At 28.8% G+C, this 23,177-nt stretch overlaps 1 protein-coding gene across 2 annotated transcripts; it reads left to right on the top strand.

The window, feature by feature from the left end:
* Positions 1–8,480: 8,480 nt before the first annotated feature.
* On the top strand, positions 8,481–20,840 carry LOC113561167 (tuberin). Of its 2 annotated transcripts, none has more exons than XM_026967437.1 (29): positions 8,481–8,858; positions 8,922–9,058; positions 9,780–9,970; positions 10,395–10,595; positions 10,687–10,861; positions 10,928–11,128; positions 11,187–11,328; positions 11,432–11,580; positions 11,640–11,815; positions 13,080–13,245; positions 13,503–13,727; positions 14,017–14,251; positions 14,519–14,643; positions 14,716–14,878; positions 15,216–15,377; positions 15,450–15,646; positions 15,733–15,843; positions 15,916–16,082; positions 16,199–16,662; positions 16,725–16,885; positions 16,947–17,124; positions 17,376–17,607; positions 17,668–18,058; positions 18,189–18,355; positions 18,429–18,573; positions 18,631–18,846; positions 18,952–19,092; positions 19,168–19,338; positions 20,139–20,839. In XM_026967437.1, exons 1-29 carry the CDS (start codon positions 8,780–8,782, stop codon positions 20,388–20,390), a joined length of 5,520 nt encoding a protein of 1,839 aa, XP_026823238.1. In that variant the 5' UTR covers positions 8,481–8,779; the 3' UTR covers positions 20,391–20,839. The 2 variants fall into 2 exon arrangements, with proteins under 2 accessions (XP_026823238.1, XP_026823237.1); XM_026967436.1 differs by having other exon boundaries at positions 8,780–8,858; positions 9,780–9,997; positions 20,139–20,840.
* Positions 20,841–23,177: the final 2,337 nt, after the last annotated feature.

Genomic DNA, 23,177 nt, shown 5'->3' with positions numbered 1-23,177 from the left:
GACGACCTTTGTATGAAATAAGCTCCGCAAGTTCGTCCGTCGTCCTCTCCTCTCTTGATTGTACGACAACCGTGGATATCCACCTACGCGCAATATACTATCTGTTCTTACACAACCGTCGTACGAGACGATGCCTTTGTCGCGTGTGCGTGCTTTTTCGTTGTGGACTATTTTGTGCCATTTTTTGCGTCATTTGGCGTCGTTGAAGTATTTTTTATTGAAAGCACTTGCAGACCTTTTAATTACTATTCGATATCTTGTCGCGCGGGATATCGCCGCTGTTGTGCGTGGTGCGTGGGCCAATTTACTCGTTTTTTGCCGTGTGAGTCGTTGATGTTTGTTACCGCGTATTAATTAATTACCAGGTCGTTACGTCGTTTACGCTACTATTATTGTGTGGTTGTGCGGGACGTCATCATTACCATTCGTTTCGTCCCTTGTCGAATTACAAATCCGCGAAGTACGTAAAACAAAATATATCACACATATTTGTGTGTCAATGACCTGTCACCTAAAATAGAGTGATATCAGGTCCAATAATTACGCGCAGCCAGTTTAGTGGTCACACTGCGAGGGACTCAGCCGTCGGCGGAGATTAGCAGTTTGGTATCGTTATTTTGTTTTTGCATACTATTTGTGATACCTGTGATATCAATCACGTTCAATATTATTGTTTCTTGCCAAATTGTCAATTATTATATTTTACTGTTTCTCTTGTTTGGGCGCCCGTAATTATTGTTATTATTATTAGTCATATTGTGTATGTATTTTATACGAGTATTATAATATATATACTCGTAGCACGACGGCGCATGTAAACTAAATTGGTTTATTCATTATAGTATTGGTCACCCGCTCCTTGTACGGTTGTTCACTATATACTCTGGGTTTTATTACCTTGCCATCCTAGGCCAACCGCCTTACGTAGGAGCCTGGTGGTATAAAACTCGTTGGCAAGTTTTCGTGGTGGAGGATTTATTCTACGACTGTGAAACATTAAGCCCGTCGTCAGACGGGTTGCTGAAACGGATTGCGCGCAAAAAAACACGAAATAGTCGAGATTTTTTTTTATACTACGGCCGCCCACGGCCCCTGTTCATTATTCGTCGTTTATCACCTAAAAAACTAAATATACGTCTTTTTAAGATGGAAGCGTACGGGTGATGACTCTAAAAACGTGGAAACCTGTACGAGGGACCGTCGGACATCCCTTCCATATTACAACGTCTAATCGAAGTGTTTTAACATACTATCTGCACTTTAACTTGACACTTGGTGTAGTATACCGTTAATCGAGAACATTATAATATATAGCTGAATAGATATTTTTTGTTAAAAGTTTTTTGAGAAATAATGTTAGATCTTTTAGGTATTGAAAAAATAAATGATAATAATATACGTAACTAAAAATTAGTTAGTGTTAAATGAGTGACGAGTGTATTGGTACACTTAAATATCGTTTTGGAGCGTAAAATGTGTAGTCGCTCAGCAATTCACCATTCATCTTAATATGTAATTTGTATTTTTCGCATTGCCATCACATATATATTACTGATAGTCTGTGCATCGCCTGGTGTGTGCTCGTCGAACAAGACGGCTGCGACATTGAGAAAATGCTGCAATTATTCAGCGGCGTTATTCAAATTTTTTTTTACTGCGTATACTTTTAGTGCAAATTACTATTAATTTGTAAAGTGGGTTTACACTTATTACTATAATATTGGATTTCAAATAAGCATATGTTTATCCTGCGCAGTACAAATGACGCCACTGCAATAAGTAAGTTTATTATGTAGAATTAAGTTAACTACGCACTTTATTCGGCCACCCAAAGACTTTTGTAACATAGTGGTTATAGATGTGAAAGCGTGGTTTAGATGCCGCCCGACTTAAGTACCAAATATTACACTGACAGTGGCATGTTACGACGGCTGCGAAAATTGTTCCCAGGTGAGCTTTTCGGTGGTCAACGGCACTCCCAATCAAATTACCGGTCGGTGAGGCCACAGCCACAGTCAGGATGTATATTATAATATATTATATATATTATTTGGATATCGTTCAGTACCGTCGTGCCACCGCAATTAGATATCGTCACTACAACACAAAAAAACCTGCTAACCATTAGTCGTTGGATTTCCGTAACCTCATATCACACGATATTTGATTTATCTCTATTTTTATTTGCTTTTACAAATATCTCTTGGTGAGACATCTCAGTGCTAAACGCTTCAGTACGTTTTTAATATTTTTATCATTGTTGTCCGGCCTTTTCGCCGGTTGTTCGATCGCCGCAAGCAACTCCTCTACCGCTTGTCGTTACCTTTGTACGGGCAATGCGACGTTTCGTGTCCATCAAGCAGTCGGTCGGATTGCTCCGTAACGATTAATTGTCGAGCTGTCGAAAATCTGTAACGATTGCCATAACTGCTGTAATGGTGTCATCGAAGCATCGTCGCTGTCCACTCCGGTACCGCTGACCACCCTGTCTCCGTCGCCGCCGGCCGAGCGATTGTAAAAGTCGTGTGTCGTTCGGCTGTCCGCCGTGCAGAGCGGGTCTAACGCGTCTATATAGGAACGTGCGACACCCGTGAACTCGTCACACGACGGGGTGCCGGAGAACTTACGCCGGTGATTTGTCGTCAAACTCCGTAGTGCCTTCCCTTTTTCATACTCACGATCCTGAATCGCCACATGCGAAGGTTTCACCGGAGTACCACAATTTTATGTACGTCATCCGTTCGTCAACAGCGACATATATCTTTGTGTAATTCCACGCTGTTTACGGTAACGCTGCAAAATACTATCTTTTACACTTCGGATGCCGGCCGTTGCTATATCAGTCACCATGTACACGTATCAGTATACGTATTACTGATTATGTTATACAAAATAGTGATTGAATGAATATTGAAGAAAATTGATAGTATAAAAACTGTATATATTATAACGATAATTAAATTATATAATCATAATAATATTAAATATTAAAATAAATATATCGTGTATAATATCCCTATGTTGATTATAACCTGTATTTAAATTTAAAAGTAAAAAATGAACTATATTCAACTTATTAAATATTATGTTGTTTATGTTATTACTTATTAGTAACATACTAAGTACTAACATAGGTAAACTTTTATTTGCAAAAAAAAAATGTGAATGAATAATTCCATTGATTATAAATACTAGTAATTTTTCTGACTGATTTTAAAATTTTGGCGGATCACTTATACCAAGTCCACGGAACACCGGTTAAGAACCACTATCTGTTTATAGTGTGTATACGTACGGTTTCGATACACCGCCATCCTACGTGACGTCACGTGAGTTGTAATTTTTTTTTTAAACTATTTATAGTTGTGTAATGCTTATATACAAATCAACTGGATGCCGTTACTATCAATTTGATTGTGATTGCTGCTGACCAATGTCTCCTACCGTGGTTCTGATACTCTATACTATATGGCACCCGGTCATTAAGTCTATGTGTCACCTAGTAGTTAGTATTATTTATTTTTATTGTATATTGGCTATAGACATAATTTAAAACGTAAAATATATTTATTCATGTTTAATTTTATACTTTATAATAAATAGAATATTTTTCTGGCTAAATAATGTTTGTTATTAATTTTCTTTTAATTTATATAAGAAACTAATTCACTACTTTATTATTATTTTTTTATTTTGTTCAAATAATATTTTTCAAATATTTTTAGTTTTTATTTTATTATTAGTTAAACTATACATAGGTTATTTTGTTATATTTAATGTAAAAATTTTAAATAATATTTTTTTATACGTTTAATCATGTTGTTTCTACATATATATATATATATATAGAATGAAGAAGCAATATCATATTTTAAAAGATTCCACAATTGTCTATCATCTCATTCCAACTCCCTAATTAAAGCTCTTTCAACAAATGTTATTCCTGGTAATCCTCCAAGGCACTTACAACGCAATGGTGTAAAAATCTTTTAATCAAATCTAAGAAAAAAATATTTTTATACATATACGTATTAGGCTGTCCGATAAATAAAGTACAAAGTTTACAAACGTTTTTAACGTTAGCAATCGACAATATCGGATAGAAATTTTTAAAATTTCTAATATATTTAACAAAGAACATATTCAATAAGTTTCATGACTATTTTTACTAAGCGTCCCGTCAGCGACGTAAATATAAACATGGAAAACCAATGTGTTAGTTGTACAAAAGAAGAAGAAGTTTGCGCAGTCATTTGATTTTTTAATTTTCAAATTAAAATTATTTTAATTATTTTCCTTACGCTTAAAATAAAATCATAGCCATACTAACTATTATTTTTTATACTTTTTAATTTTCTATAATATAATTTATGTTACTAGTATATATTATTTAATACAATTATAAGAAACTGTGAGTTGCTCCTCACACAAATCTGTTTTATCGATATTTATACATAAAAACAAAATAAATTAAATATAATGTTATTATATTATTATTTTTATTATTATTATTATTTGTATTTTGTTTTTAATTAAATGTGTATGAATAATAAATTTAAAAATGTTAAGACACGTACACGCATCATTTATCACATATCTTATTATAAGCAGCTTATACCAAACTCGGTGTAGAAAAACTGTATGAACCGTCACTGATTTCGACCACGATGTGACCTATAATTCAGTTATGCAGTAGATGTAAACATACGCTGTCGCGGGAGGAACAGGATTAAGACGGTAATCGGTATATATCGACGATGTACACCGATATATCTATATTGGTCATCCAGCCAATTGTCAATAATATATGTTTGAACTGGACAACAGCGCGTAGAACAGCGCAATCGTAGTCGCCGCAGTTCCAATCGCCGGCTGTATTCCGGATGGTCTGGTATTTCCGACGCGAATGCTTGGTTTCCGCTCTGAAGCCGACTGGTCGACTACGGAGAAGCGGAAAGATCTTTACCCGTTGAGCGTGGACGACGATAGACCGCGACGCAGCCGTTACTACGAGAACAGTGAAGATGTTTCCTACGTGAATATTTGCCACAGTTTCCGTTGAAGCTCACATTGTATATACGTCATACATCCAAGTGATCACCGCCGCCTGTCCTCGATCGACATAGTCGTTACTCGTCAATATACGATGCGACAGTAAACGTTCAGGCCCATCGCCGTCATCACCCGTCGTCCCTGTCCAATACGGAAAGCGTGTTCCTAGACTAGACAACGGCAATTTCGTGTATTATATACTATAGTACATAATGATTGTAGAATATAATAACCGTAATAGATTTTACATTATTTCTTTGTAATAATTAACTATAATGATTATATTTTGATACTAAAAAATATTCATTTTAATCATGTCCAACCATTTTTAGATAATTATATTAATTCTTCAGTTGTATGAACCTAACTGGATATCTAATAGATTTAAAAACTAATATTTGAAGCGTCTATTTTAGATTTTTTTATAATCATTTAATTACCCTGTAAGATTTATGTAATTTTTAATATAATCAATATTTAACCTACAATGCTGAAATCGAATATTGGGCACTGTATACAATATCCGGACAATGTTAACTTATTCCAACTTACAATCAGGTGATAACATCCAATCTATATTCACTATTTTTAGCCTTGATAACATTTTTAAGTTTCTGGTATCACCCTTTAGTACCTATATCTAATTGCTTATTTTTCTCAGTCTTCCCAGTGTATTCTTACAAGTAGTAATCTTCTAGATGGTTCTAACTACTAATTGTTGAACCTAGTTTGCTGCATTTTGTTTTTAATATCTCTAGCAATAAGCTTTGAAAAATTTTTTATGATTTTATAAGTCGTAAATTTTTAATAATTGATTTATATACACATAAATAAAAAATAAAACAGTAATTCATTGTGTAAATATGATTTAAAATTTACAAATATTTCAATAACAAATCAAGGTATATGTAATTGATATAAATAAAATAAATCAATTTTTCCGTAAGAGCTATCAATAATGTAACACATTTTAATAAAAAAAAACCACTGTGAATGTATGAAACAAAAAATTATTTTCAGGAAAAAAATTTTCCACGTAGGTTAACAGTATACATAGTTATATCTTATATCGAATATTCAATCATTTTAACTCATAAATATAATAAATAATATAATATAATAATAATAATTTATTTATTGTAACCAAACATATATACATTATACAATAAAATATAATAAAATAAAAATTTACTAAACCCCTATAAGCCATAAATAATAAAATATCAGCATAGGTACCTATAAATAAAAACTAAATAGGAAATGTCTCTTTGTTGTAAGTATAAAACTATAGAAGTTGCCGTGTGTAACTCGTAAATCACTATTGAATAGATTCATATACACAATTTGACGGGACTTATTATTATCTTAGTACTCCTAATTTTGACATTAAGACCCCCAAATTATTTCTAGATAAAATTCTTCTCTACAAATATCATAATAGGTATTTTTATTGTAAATTCCGACATATTATTTTCACTATTGCGCCCTACTAATTTTAGATATTGAGTCGTTTGGGAAACTGTGTTCATACAATGAATAACTGAATCCAAAATTATGATATTTACATTGCTACAGCTAAATTGAGAAAAGTTTTTTACAATGAGTTCTGTGATATTTTTTTGGTATAAATCATTTTAGCATATTTTATCCAATTATGTAATGACTAATAAATTAATTTACCAAATTATAATTTTTTTAGGAAACATGTAAACCTACGTTTGAACACGGTACTGATGAAGAAATTCAAACAACTTGCAAGGTGTTATTATATGTTCTGGATGCATCTCTTAGATCAAGGGTCAAGAACCTTTTCGTAGTAAAGAGCCATTTTTTCAAAAAATTACAAAACTATGATATCCAGGGAGTCGCACAGGTTTGAACAACCTTTTTTTTTAATTGTGCTGTTTAAATTATTACTTTATTAGTACATATATTAGAATAAATATAGTATTACTTAATTGAGAAAATGGTAGGCAATAAAAACATAATAATACGTCTTAAATTTAGAAAATATAGAAAAACTTTATTTATCACTATAAGAACGCAGGTATAATATAATTTATATTTTACGGATCTCGATTGATAATTATCCAAAGAGCCGCAGGTTCCAGGCCCCTGTCTTAGAATCATGAGCCCAGTTATGCCATTTTTATCAGAAACCCTTTATTGTGCCTTATTTGGAAAAAATAAAACACAAATCACATATACTAAGTTTCCTGAGTCAATTGAAGTAGTATATCTATTATATAACATTGTATACTATGTAACACATCCGTATTTAATAAGTATAGTTATTTTTTAGTATATGCAATGGCGTAATAAACAGTTAGATGCTGATATAAGAAGAATAAAATAAATAAATAATATTATAATAATAATTTAATTTGATCAATAAATAATTTTAACAAAAACCAATCTGAAAGTATTATAAATTAATATTCAATTTTTAATCTAAAATTATATGATACATTTTATTTTTAGTTATACTACATTCAAAATGCCATAAATTATTACATAAGTATGAAAATATTATTCAACATTTATCAGGATCTACAACATTATGTTTCTTTGAAGAGAACTCTAATTTAAAATTGCATTCTATTTATAATATAGTTGGTGATCATACTGAAATTCATCTTCTTTTATAGGTATTATTATATCAGCACTTGAAATAATAATAAGGTCTATGTTTCGCTCAAAAATGTTTTTCGTCAGTCGTGGATCAAGAGGAGGGCTAAAGAGTTAGCTTTAGCTTTTCCGCTTTTGGAATAATTCTTATATAATTATGTACCTATTATGCTTATGTAATTATTTATACAATTAATTGTTCATTTCATACTGTTCATAGTGTTCATAAAGTCTATCGATTAAAAATACAAATAATTTTAATATCGTTATTATATCAGCTTATCTATAATCTTTTACGTGCTAAATTGCAGATTTTTCAGAAAACACTTTGTCCCTTCCCACATTTGAAATTTCTAGATCTCTTTTTACCAATGCAACGATTGATCATTGATCTTATAATATATATTATATTTTATAATAATATTATAACATAGACTAATGAGATCAAGGTGGATATATATTTATATATATATATCCACCTTGAATAAAATGTTATCTATGGGGATGACCGCTTCGTTATCAATAAAAATCACGGTGTGTTATCACTACGGTTATCTCATGGCTTATAGATATTATATATGTATATTTAGCTGTGATTATAATCACACGTTATCAGTGTACGGGAAGAACTTCTAGAACCGTCGTAATAACCACGGCCAAGGTAGGTGAGGTACAATATGTTTGAATGATAGTCACATGATAGTGCGCAATGGTCGCGAAAAAAAGCAATTATAAAAAAACCGTACTACATACCTATTTTGATAAAACAAAATAATATTTGTATCTCGTAGGTAGCTGCTAGTGCAGTGCTGCTGCTACTGCCTGCTATAATTATTATTATTATTATTATTATTATTATTAATTGTTATTGCCGTTGTTCAATAAGTTGTTGGTATCTATCAACCTATCTCTTATAATTAATTATTATTATGTATTTATGTCGATCTGGCCGTGCCGACTTGCTCCGCCACTGTTTCGTGCCCGTTCGCACTGATTCATTGTAAACGTAACATATTAATACATATAATATCCCTGTAATGCATCTGGTTAGCTAAAAACTTCAACTCGACTTACCAATCAACACATTCATACAGACAATATGAGTAGCAACAAGGACAACAAGACGTTTGAAAAGCTGAAACAATTTTTTCGCATTAACCGTGGAGGTCCGAACTTAGGTGAGTTGCCGTTTAAAGTATGTGTGCCAACTTCTATTGTATTATTATATTTAAACTTGACAGGAGCTCTGCGTGTAAAGGATGATTACACGTTGACCGAGGATCAGGGGCTTAAGATTTCTTCAGAGTCGACAATACATACTAGGATCAAAGCAATCGAAGAACTAGCCGAGATAGCTAAATCCCATCGTCTTGAAGAGGTAATGTTTGATGTTTGTACATATTCTTGTATCATTAGATTACTTTCAAGAGTTGACCAAATCAAATGGTTTATGATAAAATTGATTATATTTATAATGAATATTTACTTGATAAATTTAATTTATTGTCCCAAGGCATTTTATATCAAATTTATTATTTATTCTAATAGCCATTTATATAAGAAAGAAATATTGTGCTTTCTAAAAAACTTAAAATTTTATGCTTGTTCTATTTTGATTGTTAGATGTTTAGTTGATCATGTTTGTGATCTTTTAGAAAAAAATAAGTTATTAATTAATTTCATAACTTAATTTAAATAATATTTCAAACTTAATGGTAATACTAAATGCTTGTAATTATGTATGCCTTTATTCTAGTTGCCATTATGATGTCATTGTAATACATTTAAGTTATATCATTTAGTTTTCAGATAAATTACAAAGGTACAATTTTGAAGTAGATCATACTATTACATTGGATCTATGTATTTATTTATTTTTATTATGTATATACATTGTATACTAAAGAGTGGGACCTAGTTTATTTCCCGATAGCTATTTTTATTTTTATTTTTTAAACATATTATTACCCTACCCAAGCTATAGTACTGTATAATCTATTTATGTAAAATTATTATTTTATTTTAGTAATAATGAAATTTATTATTAATTATTTTAAGTATCTGGTTACAAAATTATATTCATTAATATTGTTTTATAGAATGCTGTTGCAAGTTTATGGCTCCGAGTACATGATTTATTTAGTCACCATGTTCCTAAAGAACAGCGCCATTTGGTGTTTAATCTTATTAGATCCATTATTCTTGGTCAATTTGGAAATCTTGGAATGTTACGAAAACATTTTTTTAATTTTATTAAAAGCCATACTATTGCTGAAGATATATCATACAGGTTAAATATAGTTGTAATAATTTGTATGTAAGAATTCATATTACACAATTTTTAATATTTTATTTATTATAATTAGAGGTCGGATTTTAGCAAATAATAAATTTGTTTAAGTTTTTGAATTTAAATAAAAGTAGTAAATCTTGATAAATAGTGATATGAAAGTACTTATACTGACAATAAAAGTATAAACGTGTTATTTTGGAGATGAATTAAAAAAAAAAAATTAATGCATAAAAGATTTTGAATATTGAAATATAATAACAAATGATGGATAATTTCAAAATTGTTGTCATATTTTATAACATTCTAAAATTGACACATTTATGTTTTTTATAGCATATGTATGCCTTAACATACAGACAATTCAAATCCGACTTCTAATTATAATTCATCATAAATAACTTTACTTTGAATTTAATTATAGGTTAGAATTATTAGAATGCCTTACTGATCATGGCCGCGATATTGTCTATCTAGAAGAAGAAATATGCCCTTGGTTAACAAATTGGGGTGCATCTGAATTAGCTCCTGCCGGTTTTACACTACAATGGCTTGAAATATCTATTAATGTCATAAAATTTAATGCCACCTATTTAGATGATGAAGTCATCAATACTGTAGTTCAGTATGTATATAATATTATATGTATAAAAATATAATTATTTCTTTAGAATTTGATTTATGTTATAATATATATATTTTTTATTCTCAAATAGGAGTTCATTTTATGTATGCTGTTATAGTAAAGACGAAAAAGTTGTCTTAGAAAGCTTACGACTTTTGGATACAATTATATGTTATAACCATTTGCCTCCCCAATCTTTACCTATATTTATTGCCACATTATGTCATACTGCAAATTCCAAAACATACTGTTCACAATGCTGGAAAGTAAACAAAAAATACAATGCTTGATGAATTTATTTTTGTGTATATTAATATATATTTTGTGTTTAGACTATGAGGAAGCTTTTAGGAACACATATGGGGTATTCAGCAATTTATTTAATTTGTCGATTGCTCCACCAAGAAGTTTCTGCACATAATGCCGGACTTGTGCGAGGAGGATTGTTCTATATTAACATGGCGTTATGGAGTAACAATCAAATTACATCATTTAAAATTTCTCTTCTTTCAGTTTTGCCGTCAATTTATAATGTATGACAAAAATTTTTGAATAATAAACTAGTTTATTGTCTAAAAATCATTTTTGTAGGCATTAACTTGTGACCATCCAACAGTTGTATTGGAAGTTGTACTAGGAATGGAATCATTGATAACAAAACATGGATCCACTATTCAAAGTACAATTTGGGAAAAAGTTTTAAAAATATTAAAAAGAATTGCAGAATATATCAGTAAGTCATATAAATTAAAAATTATTCTTGTGAATAAAATAAATATCTTTTTTGTTTTATTTAAAATTGAATTGTTTGAGTTATAAAATAATAATTTTATTAGACAGAAATGGTGCCAATTCAGTGCTAATGATTGCAGACCATCTTAATGAAACTTTATCAAAAGTTGAATCACTTATTGACAGTGATTTTTATAGTGGTAGTCTAGATGACATTTATGATGTCATTGAAACATTTTCAATTTATAGACCTGTAAGATATTATATTTTCTTTTAAAATTGTATACAATATTAATCATCATTTTTATTCAGGAATCATCAGTTAATAATTTAATGGCCTATAGAAAGGAATTTCTTGTTCCAACTGAATACCAATGGGTTGATAATTTAAAAATGTTTTTAAATCACTTCTATACCAAAGAAAACAGAACTCTTATCAGAATACAGGCTGTGAATCGGACAATGAAAGAAGTTTACCAACAAAATAAGTTAGTATAATTGTTATGTCATTGCTTTTATTTCCATTTAAATGAATTCACCTAACCTAACAAATGTTTGTTCACTTACAATTTTCCTATTGAATGAGGACCTTAAAAATTTTAATAGTACTAATAATATAATTACACTTAAAAAATATTATCTACCTATGATTTGTAGTATGAAAATAGCTCAAATTAATACTGTAGATATTATGATAATATTAAAATAAATGAGAAAAATGTTATTTAAGCTGATGTGAGTCAATTTTTTTGTAAAACTAAACCGTGAAAAACAGGATTTTTACTCAAAACTAATGTTTGTAGATACTTGATATTTTTTCCAAATGTGAAATGTTTAAATTCACATTTTTCACACGGTAGAATTTTCTAAATATTTTGACTTTTTGAGCTATTTGTAGACATTTGAAATTTGATTTTTTTTTTTTAAGTTTTTCTCTATGAATGTTGATAAAAATGTTTTCATTGGGTCAAAAATATTGACATTTTTGTATAAGGTTCTTCTTAAATTGTTCATTTATAAATTAAAGATATCAAAAATACATAGTCACAATATATTTTTATAAGTATTCAAAGTTAAGCATTTTGACAAAATTATTCGAGAACCGTTAGACATTTTGTAAATTATCATGTAGTTAGAAATGTATAACAATTTTTCTTTTTATATCTAAGATTTGAAAATTAAATACAAGATTCCTCATAAGTTTTTTTATCCATAGTATAAAACCTTAATCTTTGGTTTCTCCCTTTTCAGAAAACATAAAAGATCATTAATATGTCTTGTGGTAAGCTATAAAACATTACTGAAATTATGTCTTGATATTGAGATTTATTTATTTATATCAACAAGTAATTGTAAGTAATGGTTTAGGATAGGAACGTATCGCTCTATGAAATAATAGAGGAACTAACATTGCATTTTTCACTTCTTTACATTTTTTTTTTTTGATCTCCAGGCATAAGACATTAATTTCAGAAAGCTTACCAAGTCATATTCATTTTTTGTAATCACTTTAATGTTTTAAATTTTTATAATCTTGAATTTTTAAAAATAACTAATTCTCCTCAATCAATTTTTGACATTTTGTTGGAACTTAAAAAAAAAATAATAACTGTAGATATTTAAAATGTTCACCAAATGTTTGTATTATCATTTCCTACACAATGTATAATATTATATATTAGTAATATACTAGATATATAATATAATATTACCCTTATTTATCACCTGATTTTTATACTTACAATGATATAGTGCATTGTATGAAGCTGAACTAATGCAAGTTATCCTGGATGTTTTTGGTGGAATTGCTGATGACAATGATCCATGTATTCGAAAAGTAGTTTGTCAATTCATTATTGATATTTGTCACGACTGTGAAAGTGAATATCATACTGATCTATTACAAATCCTTGGAACAGTATGTATTTTATTATAAATTATTTGTTATTACTACTATTGATTTTTTTAAACACAAATCTTATTTTGGGTTACTATATTTTATTTGATTTAAATTGAGAAAAAATGTTATTTATTACAATACCTTGTTAATGTTCTAACAAAAATTATCTGTTGCATCAAATATGTTGAACTATTTAATGGCTTTATAATTATTATTGTACTTGGTGATAAAAATGTGGTATATATTAGTTTAAAGTTTTAAAAACAATTTTTTAGGTGTTATTCAGAATTAATAGATTTAATACTGGAGTTGTTTTACATGAAAATGATGTGGCTGATATACAAATAACTGTTGAGGGCCTGTCAATATTATTTTCCAAGTTTTTATACAAACATCCAACAAATTCTGCAGATACTATTCTAAATTTGCTTATTACTCACTTGAGACACCATTATGAACGTCCAATGATATTAGAACATATAAGTTCAATACGACTAGTGGTAAGACTTATTAAATACAGTAGAGTAGCGATAACAAAAAACTTGACAACTCAATTTTTTTTTTATTCCCCAAGAAATATAATATAATATATATATATAAATTCGAGTGAGGTATCTTGAAGCAAATATTTATCTCCCTTCAACTTCGAGTTATCGCAACTTGACTGTAATATTTAAATATTACTAATTACTGCATCTATATTATATAAGTTTATCTTTTATGAATTATTATTAACAATTATTTAATTTCAAGTATAATTTTTAGATTTTTTACTATTTATAATTACAGATTTTTGAACTATTATTCAAACTCCGGGCAGATTCTAGGTACAAGTTGGGAATGCAAGGGATCAATGAGTATTCACCATATATGTATGTGGATCATAAGGGTCTTGGAGTGCCGCCTAGTCCAAATTCTTCAATAGAAGACACAAAATCAAAGGAAAATGTTTCGGTGCAGTTTAACTACATGTGTCTTGCTGCTGCATGTAAAGCAGTGATTACGGCGTTAAAAGAAGAGCTCGGTAAAACATGAAAACAATTTGGAAATGGAGTTTAGGAATCTAATGGCATTTGGTGTGAAGCAATTTAACTATAGAGATAATTTGCATCATGTGTTTTCAGGATGTGAGTATGTGTCTGTGAGTATGCGGGTATGTGTTGACTGATCAAAATATGTATGGTGTGGACTATACAACATATTGTGTTTGTGTGTGAAGTTCAAGGAATAAACTATAACTCCTATTAAATAAGTCAAAAGACATATTATTATATGACCATTTTTTTTTTAGATTGGAGAGTATTGAACAAAATTTTGAAAGAAGTACCTCAGATTCTTAAGAACAAGGCATTAGTATTATCTGGGAATTGGGAATTTGATCCAGCATATGAATTGGCTTCCACTTTATGTCAATTGGTGCGTGTATACATATTTTAGCAAATGAAAAATATTCTTCTAGCATACTTTTATATTTAATGTTTGTATTAGGTAAGCGATAAAACTGTTGCCAGAACTCTAAAGAATACACCTCCTAAATGGTTAAAAACTGACTTTCAAATTGCTGTTTATCCAGCTTTAGCTGCTTTTGTTTCATATCATAATAGTTTGGATCCATCTCTTCAACAACAACTTGTTAAATGCTTACAATCAGGTATGTTTGATTACTTAGAAATAAATATTAATACTATACTATAATATATTATTTATATATATATATATATATGATGTCTCATGAGAATTTAATTATAAACGCTTATAGAATTTAAGTTATGCTAATTTGATTACCTCCATTAAGAAGTATATACATACTTTTTTTTTTATTCAACTAACCAACAAATTGATAATAATTAAAAATATTATTTAATCTATTAATTAAATTAAATATTCTAAATTACTTAATTATATGAAGAATCTGATGTTTAATTGATTAATTAATAATTATAACTAAATCATAAATTACTTTGAAAAACAAATTTTTTTTTATTTAGGATTAGTTAATCGATGCATATGTCCTGTAGTAATGGCATTAACTACTTGTATATTAGAAATGAGAGATATAATGGTAAAATTATTACCTGAAGTTTTGTTGAATATGTCAAAACTTTCAGCTACCACACAAACTGCAGTGCCAATTTTAGAATTTCTATCTAGTAAGTAACATTATTAATTGACATTAAAGCTATTTATTTTGTATGTTTATATGATTTTTTGTAATTTTTCAGTGTTAAGTCGTCTTCCGAAAGTGTTTTCCAATTTTGTAGCAGATCAATATATGGCTGTGTTTGCAATTACGTTGCCTTATACTAATCCATTTAAATACAATCACTACACTGTTTCATTGGCACATCGAGTGATTGCTATTTGGTTCCTTAAATGTCGAACATCATTTCGAAGGAATTTTGTAGAATTCATCCATAAGGTATTTTAAAACTACTTACTATACTTTAAATAAAATACGTTTGTATTAAAATGGATTGTTATTATTTCCTTCTGGATGTATTTTAGGGTTTAAAACAAAATGTACTGGTGCCATTCGAAGGTCGTACTATGCCAAGAAACAATATTGATAATGAAGATTCATCTAGTAGAAAACGAAGTTCTAGTTTAACAGACCAAGTAATATATTATTAATGTATAATGAAATAGTAATATTATTAGTGTAATACAATTAATTTTATTTATTTTTAGGGAAGTCGAAGACATGATCGAACATTAGGTATGAGTCGAAGTCCTATGAATGATTTGAAACCACCAATAGACAATATGCTTTTAACATTTCATAAAGAGTTAACTGAAACTTGTATGGATTTATTAGCCAGATATGCTTTTGCTACTTGTTCTGCCATACCTAAAAGGTAAATGTTCTAAAAAAATATAATATTTTTTATTGAAATAATGTCTTTATTATATCTTTAGTTAATCATCATATAATATATATTTATATTTTATATCCATATTATTTTATTTTTAGACATCCCACAGCAGATTTTATATTAGATGGAGGTCAGACTGCTACTTGGTTGATAGGCATAAAACTTGTAACTATCACGACAAGTGGATGCACTCAAAAACCAGTTCAAAATGGATTATGTGGTAAATGTTATCAATCTTGTCGCTTAAACAGTGATCAGACCAGAATGTCTCCTAAACCAGATGAAAAGTCAAAACTTTCAGTATCTCGTAGTCAAAGTAGTGAAGCTAGTGACCAACTTGACGTAAACACTTCTATCAAAGGAGTTTCATCACCATCATGTTTATCCACAGCAACTAACTCCCCCGGAGAAGAAACAAAGAAATTTCCTTATATTGAACCAAATGAACCATTTGACATGTCCCGAAAAAATAGTTTCTCTAGCTCAGACCGACTTGATAAAAAACAAAGTTGTTCTTGTTGGTGTCAATCATGGGCTGAAGTATGTGTACGTTGTCCAACAGGTAAATATAATAATATTACGATCTGTCTTATATTTGTAAGTCATATTTTTTTTTTATTATAGGTGTTATGTCTTGGATGATAAGAGTGCAAAATGATAGAAATTTTCAAGACATGAATTCTGATTCGTCTATGTTTGATGTCTCAACATTATTTCATCCTAGTCTTGGTTTAAAAGTATCTAATGGAGAAATAGATAAAATACGTCAATACTTGGATGGAGAAGTAAACCTTTTTTTATATTTATTGCTTAAATGATTTTTATAATTAAATATCTTTTTTTTAGAAACGAATTTTGGAACAGTATATGGCTAATGATGATATTATCAAAATGGAAGCAAATGAAAGGTTACAAAATAGAGTACCATCTGAACCAGTTTGCATTCCTGGTTCCCCTCTTAAGCTTACTCCTTCACGACAGAACTCTCAGGAGAGCTGTGAAATTGATGATGAATATTATGATGGTAATAATTATTTATGCCTAATAATTAGTATGTAGAATATTATGTATTATAAAAATAAATACTTAATTGTATATCAACATACATTAATTAAAAATTTTAAATTAATGTAATTCTACTACAATAGTATAGTATATAACTTAATTTATTTATTTTTATGAATATAACAATTTCTTTTCCTTTATTCTAATGAATTTCCCTAAATAATATATTATTCTTTGTATATTAACTCTTATTTTTTATTTCATAATTAGTTGAAGACTTTGAAAGTGGAGAAAATCGCTCAAGGAATCCAGTTCGTAGATCAGTTTCCAGTCCTGAAATGAGTTCTGGATGGAAAAATCCTTTTATGAAAGAAATGCACGACTTTAAAGATGACAGTATGGATAAAGAAGATAATAGTAAACGTTTAGAATTGTTTAATGCTCCTATTGATTCTAAAAAAATAAAACAGAATTACACCAAGGACCTACGTTATAGTTCTAAGTAATAGTTTAACAAATGACATCTTATTTTCTTATTTTATTTCAATATTATTTATTTTAGAGCAAATTGTGAAGCAATTCCTGAAGAAATTTGTGGTACTGGTTCCACGCCACCATCAAATACTTGTCAGTTAAAAAATTTAACGCTTAATTTGATCACTGATTCAGCAGAAAAAAAGACTGACTTTTTAACTCATGTTAAAAAAAATGATGAAAAAGAAAGACCAAAATTGCAATTAAAAACTAACAAATTAAATTCCTTTAATGACAGTGACTCTTCAGCAAAATCATCTGTTGAAAGTGTTGATATCAAACAAAATACAGAATTTCCATTAGTCAGTCATTACCAGGAGGAAAAAAGTAGATCTTTAGCATCAACACCATCTTATCTTACTAAAAAACCACCCCTATCACCACCAATTAATTATGGATCTCAGTCATTAGAAAAAAATGTAAGATCCTAATTAGTATTTATTATATTAGCGAATTTATGTAATCTTATTAGTTATTTGTATGCTTTAATGATTTGACCACATTAAAGACTTAGTATTATAATGAAATTAATATGATTTAATTGTTTAGGAAAATGATACAGATCCACCTCCTGTGTTTCGAAATCGTGTACACACATTAGCTGTAATGAATGCTATTAAGAAACCAACAGTTATGTCTTCAAATCCTAATCCACTGTTTATAAATAATAGGGCGAATCAATCAAAAGAGCCTGTGCGGTCAGGAATTAATCCGAGGTAATTATTTTTGTAATTATCTTAAGGCTAGTCACAAATTATACTAATATTTATGATTACATTTTTTTTTTAGCTTTGTTTTTCTTCAGCTATACCATTCTTCTCATTTTACTTTTATTGATAATGATGCAAAACCAATTTTATTACCATTGTCTCAGACCATGATTGAAAAGGCTGTAAAAAATTTGGATCGGATACCTCCATACGAAGTGCATAAGGTTTGTATTAGTTATTTTAACTTTAATATTGTTTTACTTACTCTGTCTGTTGTTTAGATTGGAGTTATTTATGTTGGGTTGGGACAAGCTAATTCTGAAGTAGATATACTACGAAACCGACATGGGTCTTTGAGGTATACAGAATTTCTGAAATGCTTGGGTACCCTTATAAAACTATCTGATACAGATTCACACAGTGTATTTCTTGGTGGATTAGAAACTGATGGTAATGACGGAAAATTTACTTATATATGGCAAGATGACATTATGCAAGTTAGTAGAATACAAGATTTTTTTTATATTTATTTACTCATTTGATAATCTTACATACCTTTTTCATTATTTTCAAGTTGTTATAAAATTTTTTTTTTATTTTAGGTTATATTTCATATAGCTACTTTAATGCCAACTACTGAATCCGATGTTAAATGTAATAATAAAAAGAAAAATATTGGAAATGATTTTGTTACAATTGTTTACAATGAGAGTGGTCAAGAGTATGATATCCAAACTGTAAAAGTAATTACATATTTTGTTCTATCTAAATTTACTCATGTTTATTATAATTCCATAAAATATTTTTGTTATTTATAGGGACAATTTAATTATGGTTGTGTGATAGTAAAACCGTTGGAGCATGGTGTAAATCAGATTACTGTAAAAGTGAGGAATGAGTTGCGTGAGCATGTAGGTCATCAAGAACCAAAAATTGTCTCAGATCAAAATGCTGCTATGTTGGCTAGACAGTTAGCTATTCACACAGATGTATGTTTTATTTTCTTACAACATAATTTTAGCACTAATATTAGAGAACCCTTAAAATATTTAATATACAATTGTATTATCGCCAAGTCGACTTAGAATTCCGAGTGTTAGGGAAGTAATGCTTGTTTTTATATTTTATTTTTTATTTTTATAAATTTGTTTACCTATAAAAATCTAGGTGCCAATTAGCCTGATGAATTGCTGATATTTTTGAACATGAGAAATATAATTCTAAGCAGGCAATAAATATCTTTTTTTGATACACTTATACTAAGTTTAATTTTTAAGCTGGTTGAAACATTGGAAAATCACTTTTCTCTGTTATAATAATTTTAAATATTGTAAGATATCCTTACTGATATTTTTATTATTTACTTTTAAAGTTTTAAGCCAAGTGTGGATAAACATTTTTCCAAAAATCCTTAAATTCTTTAAAATAATATCAAAATTAATAGATGATATGACTGTTTAGATAAATATATTTGATCGTTTTTTATAAACTTTTTCTTCGTGCTATCAACCACTTAATCCATCACAGTAGGTATTATATAGTCCCACAGTAATTTTTTTTAATGGGTTAGTTGGTTAAATGTATTAGTTTACTTTTGGTAAAAAGAAGTAATATTTTAGTTGTTTATAAAATGCGGTTTTACAAAAAAGAAAAAAAAAAATATTTATCATAAAATAAAGATAACCCACGCCAACACCAGCTTATTCTATTTAGTATTTTATTAATGGGCCAATCTACCGTCCTTTTCAATTAATGACTAAGCTATAACTGAATTGTTTTTTTTGTCTAGTTGGCATCACAGATATTGAGCAGTTTGAGCAAGGAAAACAGTGGGCCGTATGCCAGTAATTGGCTGGAGCGACTCAGAACAATAAAAAGAATACAAAATAAGTTGATGAAAGTGGATAGCAACGGTCAGCCAATTAGTGGCGAACCAACATCAGTGGGGCGTGGACAAGGAATACAGGCGGGACAAGGTGCTGCAATGTCTGGTGGCAGTCGTTTAAAGATGCAAATGTGCGATTTCACAGAATACACATAAACAGAAGTAGATCAATGTAATTACAACTGCAAACATATGATAGTTATAGCATCTCTATACAGGCTCTATACAGCTACTATACATACACACACACACACACACACACACACACTCATACACGTTAGTGATCTCATTTTGGGTTGCGCATTGGAAAAAAATAAATTTGTAATTGCGTTTATTATTGTTTTTGCAATATAATTAGAACATGTTACAAAAAAAAAAATTATCATATACTACCTAAATGTGAATTCATTGTGAATTTTTTTTTTGCTTTTTTAATGTTAATACACAAGATTATTGTAAAGTTTTTTTTTATAGAATTCTATTTTTCCCCTATACTAAGCAGTTTCATTAGACAGTTATAAACGTAAGTTTTTAAATTTATTTTTTCTTACCTATATTACTAAAAAAATGTACAAGCTCCACTGGTAATTTGTTTTACTTATAATTATTAGGTACTATAAATTCTTAAAAATTATATACCTAATTCAATAAAATATGTGCTTATAAATACGCAATTCTTATTTTTATAAATGAAAATTTTATTATACAATTTTTAATTCTGAGTAATGAATGTATTAATTTTACAATGATTTTTTTTTTTTGTTTAACAATTTAATAGTTTCCTTATAAGTTAATCATACTACAAAAAAAAAATATTGAAAATTAATGGTTAAAATTTGAAAATGCATAATTTTTTAATTTTAACACCTGAGGTATAAAATTTAATGGAAAACTTCTCTTAAATGTGTTAACTGGAAATTAAAAAAAAGTTTGGATTTAAGTCGAACATTTTATTTTTGAAATTGAAGTACGAATTTTTTGACACTAGATATTAAAATATAATGATTTATCCACCTATATTTTCTTGGTCCTTCCTAATTTTAATTTCGTGATTTTTTTATGCGAAAATAATAAGTACTTGATTCCTGTTAATTCCTGGTCAACTTTTTTTAAATTTTACTTGTATAATTTATGCGGCCAAGCCCGGATTAAGGATTGATTGGGACCCAGAACACCATAAACTTAGTGTGTCCCCTTAAAACTCTAACTTCAAAAAAAATATAGAGACTATAAAGTATGTATATATTATTATTATTATAAAATATATATATAAGGCTGTATAAATTAATAATAATGTAATAATTTATTATACGTATAAAATGCTGTATTTGTTACATAGGAAATATAACTTAAATTTTTTTCCTTGCCTTTTTTTTTTACAAATTGTTGTAGTTTCATTGAAATCAATCAATTGCAAAATATCATTTTATGAGTACAATTTCATTAATGATGTTAAATTTTCTTGAGTCTGGCTTGTTCTATATTTATTTTTTATTTTTGTTAACTTGGAAAATGCTTTTTCAGCCGAACAATTGGCCACTGGGATAGTTAAATATATGTAATCTAATAAAAATTAAAATACAGTAAAACCTCGATAAGACTGAATCGCTTGGGACCATGCGATTTTTCCGTGTTGACAGGGTTTCCGTTTTGACGGGATTCAAAAAAAGGAAATTTGAAAAAAAAGCACCATAGAAATTTTCCGTATTATCGGGGTTTCCGTTTTACCGAAGTTCCGCCTTTTCGAAGTTTTACTATATTGAGGAATACTTCAATGATACTCCTGCAATGATTTTTTGTAAAATTATTGTATTATTATATTTGGGTACCTAATGCGAATAGATCAGGAATACCTAATATCAATTATCAATTTAATATTTATTATCATTTAGTAATTTTTTGTGATATAAAATTAAGAAAATTTTTATTTTATAATTATTAATAATTACCTACTATACCTACTAGAATAATTTTTTTAAAAACTATTTTAAACGTATCAAAAAAATGTATTTGGGAGATAAAGATGGGTCCTCAAAATCAGTGGGTCCCGAGACCGTGCCCCATCTATAATCCGTGCTTCTACTTATATATTATGGCAACAAATGGATAAAATATATTATTTCATTTTCGCTAGAGAGATTTAATGTACCACAGTATTAAAATAAAGGTGGAGATATAATAATATATTATATTATATTTCGTTTTAAATTGTAAAATGATTTGAAAATTCAAATCTGTTAATGTGTTAAGAATAATCGTTTCATATCGTCGACAACATAGGTAATATAAATTGTCGAATTAAATTATATCGGAATACCTATACTATAATTTATAGTTAAATACAGCTAATACAGGTATAGGTACCCTAAATGGGTACGCGCAGTGCTTTGGGGATTTGTTACAAGCGACCCCGAAAATAAACTGATTTAATAGAATACATAATTTGTTATTCGCGAATATCCCGGGGGCGTCATTTAAACTTTTTGTAGAATAACCGGTGTGTAACTTTCGGCCGTTTTTAAAAATATATTTTAGTTTGCATTATTGTATTAGGTAATAGGAGCTGGGACGTATATCGTGGACTTCAAAATTCTCAATTAGGAGGTAGGTTATTCTATATTCTTACAGAATAATCATTAGAAAAAATGGCAAAATGTTGAAAATGTGTAGCCTTAGCTATGCAGTTTGACAAAGCTCATCATAGAAAACCAACGCAAGTATCTACAAACAGTACAAACACAGTTGATGTTTTTACATCTTAGGTACCTACCTACCTTTATATTTTATAAGAAGACAAAACGTACACTCAACACGCACACACACAAAATTAAAACATTTTAAGTTTAAATGTATTTTTATTATGTTTTCTTATAATGGAATAATAATTATTAGGGCTAGTATTTCTATGCATTTGGAAGGTTTTTTTTTCTTTAAGTCCAAATT

This window comes from Rhopalosiphum maidis, chromosome 1, assembly GCF_003676215.2.
Source record: "Rhopalosiphum maidis isolate BTI-1 chromosome 1, ASM367621v3, whole genome shotgun sequence".
NCBI classification, from domain to species: Eukaryota; Metazoa; Arthropoda; class Insecta; order Hemiptera; family Aphididae; genus Rhopalosiphum; species Rhopalosiphum maidis.
This window is presented reverse-complemented; position numbering and strand designations above follow the sequence as displayed.